The 6803-nt window shown below is 35.1% G+C and overlaps 1 protein-coding gene across 1 annotated transcript; it reads left to right on the top strand.

The window, feature by feature from the left end:
- Positions 1-3445: 3445 nt before the first annotated feature.
- On the top strand, positions 3446-6154 carry LOC135833800 (probable peptidoglycan muropeptide transporter SLC46). The gene is made up of 10 exons (XM_065347565.1): positions 3446-3640; positions 3751-3913; positions 3997-4239; positions 4333-4507; positions 4583-4751; positions 4827-4977; positions 5083-5178; positions 5259-5486; positions 5565-5721; positions 5796-6154. The coding sequence occupies exons 1-10, from the start codon at positions 3629-3631 to the stop codon at positions 5869-5871; spliced, it is 1470 nt and encodes a 489-aa protein (XP_065203637.1). The 5' UTR covers positions 3446-3628; the 3' UTR covers positions 5872-6154.
- Positions 6155-6803: the final 649 nt, after the last annotated feature.

Raw genomic sequence — 6803 nt, 5'->3', positions numbered from 1 at the left:
TTTATTTTAGGAAACATGTCTGATTATCCACAATTGAGTCACAGGATTAAGATGGATCGCGAAAAAAAAAAGGTGGTTCTTACCTTTTTCAGCAGAAACCGTCGTCATTATAAGTTGAAAGTTACACAGAACAATATTGCTAGCTCTAGAAGTGTCCTTAAAGGGAAGATATGGGCCCTCAAAGATGTGGCATTTTCGAAAAAAATCCGTGTTTTTTTCGCTGTAGCCCCTACTCAAATTATTTTGAGAAAAATGGCCCAGTTCCAAATGGAAGTGTGTATTTGAGATTCATGCGTCGATGAATGCTATTGCCGTCAAAATCCAAGGCCATTTATAGGGTTCTACTGAGCGATTGAAAATTTGCAAATCGTTTATTTTTGGATTAGTTGATATTTTGAAAAATTTTTCTTCGTAAATGTTTCGTATTAATGATGAAAAAATATTGAAAGATCATTCCTGAAACTGAGGAAATATTTTGGGATGCAGTGGTGCCAATATTTTAAATTTCAACAAATCGAGAAAAATCGCCAAAAATTTAGGGAATTTGTTTGATTATCGAACTCGAAGTTGGCAATAATGACCAAAAAATTGGCACCACGTGCGTTCCAAAATATTACTTCAGTTTCAAGAATGATATCTTTGTACATATTTGGCATCATTATTGCGAAATATTCGCGATTGAATCTCACTGAACAGAAATATGAAGTTATATTTACAGTGGAACCCTTCTGAAGGCCGCATTAGAAGAGTTGGGTTTCCCAAAAATTGAATTTCTTGTGAAATATGTTTCATCATATCCGTATTTATGCCATGCATGATGCAACTTCCTGATGAAGCATTTTCGCCTAAAATATCAATTTTTGGGCAACCCCCTTCCCCAATGTGACCCTTAGGAGAGTCCAACTGCAAATCTAATTTCATATTCGTGTTCAGCGAGTTCTGATACCCATATTGTCAATCTTCTTTCGCCCCAAAATTGGGGGAGAAGGCATCTATGACCCCAAAATTGGGGTTTCAAGAAGTTGGTTGGTTTTATATTGTTTTTAATTGGAAGTCCGCGTGCAAAATTGCACAAATCACTGGGCAGTATCGCCTTTTTAGGAGGTGTTGAGACACAAAAAACACATTTTTGAGTGTTTTTTGAGTTTTTAAAGATGACAAACCTGAAGGAAAAATTTGAAATAAAATTCAAAATATTACCTAGTCATGCAGGTACGTTTTTGGAAGAAAAAAAAATGTTGTGTACCGGAATTCGGTTTGGAGATAGGCTAATGTCGGTTTTAAGTTTTCATTTGTTAATATCTGCCCCTTGAGGGGCCAAAAAATTTTGAAAAAATTCACGTGGCTAGACTCGTGTCTCCTCTGTATATTTTGGGTGACTTCGGAATTTTTTATTGAAAACGTACTCGTCAATATGTGATTTTTTTCACAAATAAAAGTTTTTTTCGCCTTTGTGGGCAAGGAAGGGTTGGGGTGGGGAAATTTTTTTAGCTTCAATATTTAAAAAAAAACACCTACAATGTTTCATTAAAATTTTAAAAATTTGAGAGCAGGGGTATTTCACCACCTATATTTTACTCAGGAGTACCCTTCCAGCTTTCGATCTTCATTTGGTAAAATTAAATGAAAACGTTGAGTTTCCAAAATCTTTTTGAGCCCCTAGAACTTCCAAAATGGCTCGAAACCGTTTCCAATTGATTTGGCAGGTCGAGTATATCTATTAGTCGGAGAGCCCGCATAAGGATCTATTTCACCCCCGCCCCCCCGGTCGATCCTCCGAGACAACTTTTTTCTTAAAGAGGGAGTCCTAAGGAACATTTCTAGCCCTTGTACTCAAAAAAAAGTAGCCCTACTTACAAAATGGCGGCCATTTTGATTGACAGGTCAGCCAAAATCGCCGATTTTGCGTTCCAACATAGGACTTGCACGAAATTTTTTAAACCGTACAAACGTAGATCGAAAGAGCAAGAAAAAATTCGTCACCTGTCAAAATTTCAAGTGCTTAATAAGTGCCATTTTCGATTTTTGGTGAATTTTTGAAAATCAAATTTAGGCCAAAAATGAGGGAAAAAATCAAAATTTTACCAAATTGATCTAGAAAGCTGAAATTTGGGATATACCCTATTTTCGACATGTCAAATCGATTGGAAATGGTTTCAAACCGTTTTGAGCAGTTCTGGAGCCTCCAGCAGATTTTTGAAACTCGAAATTCCCACAAAATTTCATCAAATGGAGTTGGAAAGCCGAAATTCATTCTGCAATTTACATAATTTCAATATGCAACGAAATCAACTGCAGGTGGATTTCAAGTCGTTTTGGAGCCTCCAGCGACTTTTTGAAAATTACTAGAGTCTCCAGTAGATTTTTGAAACTTGAAATTTCCCCAAAATTTCATCAAACGGAGATGAAAAGCCGAAATTTACTCTGCACTGCAATTTTAACACCCTCTGAAGGCGACTTTAGGTGAGCTCAAGTCATTTTAGAGCCTCCAGCTGGTTTTTGAAAATGAGTGGAGTCTCTACCAAATTTTTGAAACTTAAAATTCCCACAACATTTTATCAAATGGAGTTAGCAAGCTGAAATTAACATCGCAAACTAATTTCAATACGATATGATGTCGACTAATTGGTGGTTTCAAATAGTTATGATTTTGAAGCTTCCAGCTAGTTTTTGGAAATTTCAATTTTCTAAAAAACGCCATACAACCTTTCAAAAAGTCGCTAGAGGCTCTAAAACGACTTGAAATCCGCCAGCAGTCGACTTCGTAGCGTATTGAAATTAGTTTGCAGAATAAATTTCGGCTTTCCAACTCCAATTGATTAAATGTTGTGGGAATTTCGAGTTTCAAAAATGTGCTGGAGGCTCCAGAACTACGCAAAACGGTTTGAGACCGTTTTCAATCGACTTGACATGTCGAAAATAGGGTATATCCCAAATTGCAAATTTCAGATTTCTTGAACAATTTGGTAAAATTTTGATTTTTCCCTCGTTTTTGGATCAAATTTGATTTTCAAAAATTCACCATTTTTTTTGTTTAGTACAAGGGCTAGAAATGTTCCTTAGGACTCCCCCTTCAAGAAAAAAGTTGTCCCGGAGGATCGACCCGGGGGGGGGATAGATCCTTACGCGGGCTCCCCGACTATACATATACACTATTTCAACTTTCTAGATGCTCCATAATAATTCATAACTTTCTTCTTTACTTCCGTGGAAAAATGATTACGATAAACTAATGCCTATAATGGTGGGACGAGAAGTCAGAAAAAATGAAAAATTAATTGGTCAGATTCTCACTGGTCAGACAGGCCATCGACAGGTCAGAACAGACCATCAGACGCATGTGGGAGCTTTAGGACGTGGAGCACGTGGTAAGGTAATCAGTGTTACCTAAAATGATGGAAAACAATACATTTTGCGCTCATCTTATTTGCATGCGTGTTTTGAAACAAACATGTTATTGTGATAAGCTTATCAGTTTGTTATCAGTAATGTCGTGAAATGGAAATTAAAAATTAAGCATGAATTATTTTGCGAAATGGAATACTATTTCTTACCAGTCTTTCTATGCGTAATTATTTCTTTCAATTCAATTCTATTTCCCCAGACTCTCCAGTAAAACGCTGTAAATATGGAAGTTTCTGTAAGTTCAAACTAGCATCTTGTCTAATCAAACTTGCTCAAGAACACAATTTTTTTGTCTTAATTCCTTTGTTGTTTCACCTTTTGATTCATTTTTCGTGTTTATTTTAGGACAATGAAAACGAATACGATCGAGCCCTAATCGTTGATAACGAAGTGACAGAAAATCCAGGAGTGCAGAATGATTTTCATGGAGTCATTTACAATCCGAAACCTAGAAAGCATTTAATCGAGCCTGCTGTATTCCTCTTATTCGCAGGGTTTACTCTTTATGGTACCTAATAAATTAAATTACTGAGTAGATACGCTAGAGTAATTTCATCATTTATGTTGCTAATGTTTCGTTTTTTTGTTCAGAACTTGTACTTCCAAACACGGTGGAATTACAGTATTGTCGAACTGTGCTGAACCTTACACAAGATCAATGTTTCAATAAGACGCTAGACCTGAAAGTGAAAGCAGAATATGAGAAATTTGCATCCACTTTTTCCATGTATAGATCAATTATTGAAGTGGCCATTCCATTTTTGATCACATTCTTCGTTGGACCCTGGAGTGATACTTATGGTCGTAAACCACTAATATTGAGTGCACTTATCGGTATGCTATGCTATTCGAAATAGAAAATATTTCTATTTAAGCACACATACACGGATCGAAATTTAATTCACTTGTATTTTTTTTTTTTTTCAGGATATTCTGTCACTTATAGTTTATGGACGTTTGCCTCCAGTATTCCATCATTGCCTCCGTTCTACTTCTTATTTTTTAGTTTACCTGTGGCGTTCAGCGGAGGGCTTGCTATTTTCATACTAGGAACTTATTGCTATTTATGCGATGTAACTGCGTTGGAAAATCGAGGAGCTAGGTACTCGTAAATGAATTGTGTAAAAATTGCCTCAAATTTTTGATGATAATAATTGCGATTATTTTTGTTCGACAGATTGGGAAGATTTCACGCGATCATGAATTTTGGAAAGTTAATTGCTACCCTGTGTGTTAAATTATTACCGCCAGATTATACTTTGTCGTATGGTGTTTCTTCGATGTGCATGTTCTTAGCGTTATTTTACATTTATTTATTCCTGGACGACTCGGTTGTACCATCTCAGGTATGAATTAATGATTTAGGTTGAAAATTTTTCCATAACGAGTGTGTGGTTTACTCGAAAAATTAATAATTTTAGGTGGAGCTGAATTCGCCGAAAAGAAATCCATTTCATCTTCATCATATTCGAGAATTATACGAATGCTGTTATACGAAACAAACGCCCAAAATTCGTTGGAGTATTTTTCTTTTGCTGCTCATCATGGCAACTTCTTCGATTAGTGCATTTGGTGAGTGTGATTGATGATTATTTCTTTCGCATCGATTGTCTTTATAATTATGTATACGAATCTGTGCGAAATGTGAATGCAAAATATCCATTTTACATTTTATAGGTGATGGCGAAATAATGTATCTGTTTTTGCAACGAACCTTAAATTTTGATATAAACCAGTACGCGATGTTGAATACTTTCGTAATCATTGTAAATGGTGAGCAGTTCGAGTTATTTAGCAAAAAAAAAAAAAAAAAAGGAGTTTTCAATACCTAATTATTTGATTTATTTTATCAGCTTGCGGATCTTATGGAGGAACTTGGCTGCTGTGTTCCAAATTACAACTGAACGATCTTCTCGTACTCTCAATCGCGGTATTTCCTCGACTTCTATCTGCTCTAGTGATGGTTTTTGGTTACCAATTGTGGCATATATATCTCGCCATAACTCTATCGTGTACGTTCGATATACCCGGATCTATATTGAGATTGTTTTTGTCGCGTATTGTGGGCAAGGATGAGCTCGGTAATGCAACAGTATTTTTATTTCCCCCCCCCCCTCCCCATCGTTGTATAAAGTCTAATTTTTTTATTTCATTTTCAGGTAAGGTATTTTCTTTATTGTCCACTTCGCAATCCATCACTCCTATGTTTGCCGCTATGCTGTATTCGACTGTGTTTAATTTAACCATAGCAACGATGCCCGGAGTTGTGTTTTTCTTATCAGCAATTTTATTTCTCTTCGTGTTGGTCTGTTTGGTGTAAGTAAATCGTTGTAAGGAAATTTATAATTTTTACAATGATCAAGTTCTGATATTCGATTTTTTTTATACAGCGTTTTGGTGAAAATGTACGTTCCTGATTCAACACGACGTTCTCTTGCAGTAACTGAGGATACCTCTAGTCACTAATGTTCATTAATTTACGTACCAGTAAACTGCAACTTATCTGTGATATGTTGACTGTGTTTCTGATTTTTTTTATTCATCATCAAAGATGATTTGGTTCTTAATTTTGAAATTAATTTGCATTTTAATGAAGTATATAAGTAGTTAATAAATTGTAATGTTTCGTTTAGCTTGAAGCTATATATTCATCAGATCTTTACCATTATTGTGTTTTAAATTTTGAATATTTTGTTTTATTATTTTTCTGGCGGAATTTTTTACCTTTTTTTTGAATACATATTCTTATCTGATTGTTTTATAATCGTTTTTATAATAATTTATTAATGTAAATCGATCAAGATAGGTGATTGAACAATTCAGTCATTTTTATTTAACATCAAATTCATCAATTTTTTTTACAAAATGTACAATTATTCGTCAGGTCAGAAGGTCAGAAGAACTGAGAACACTAGAACAGTGAAAACCTTTTCAAATTTAAAATAGGCTTAGTTTACTTCAAAATTCAAATTCTAAAATAACGAAAGGACTAAAGGAGACTAATTGAAAATATTTTTTCGAATTTGAATCATTCATTATTATGTTTAGTTTTGAATGCTCTCAGATCTCAGCCCTCAGGACCCTCAGGAAAAGTAAAAGAAAATTCTGAAAAAAATGAATTATTTTTTTGAAAAAAATCAAAATCAAAATTGTAATTTGATAACGTGCCACCAGAGTCGCCTATAGTCGCTTATTGTTGTTATTGCAATTTTTGTTATCAATGTTGTTGAAAAAAGTTTAAAAGCGTCTATAACAAGCAAAGGGGCACCGTGCGTACGTATATATGCGCGTACGCGTGTATACGCGTATATGTGTACGCGCGCGTGGGGGGGTAGTTTTCGTCCATGTTTCACAACTTGTAAACGGTTAAAAAACGCAAATCGGCAAGCTGCCTCCGT

This window comes from Planococcus citri, chromosome 1, assembly GCF_950023065.1.
Source record: "Planococcus citri chromosome 1, ihPlaCitr1.1, whole genome shotgun sequence".
In the NCBI taxonomy this organism is placed as follows: Eukaryota; Metazoa; Arthropoda; class Insecta; order Hemiptera; family Pseudococcidae; genus Planococcus; species Planococcus citri.
The sequence above is the reverse complement of the archived record's forward strand: the minus strand, read 5'-3'. Positions and strand labels throughout refer to the sequence as shown.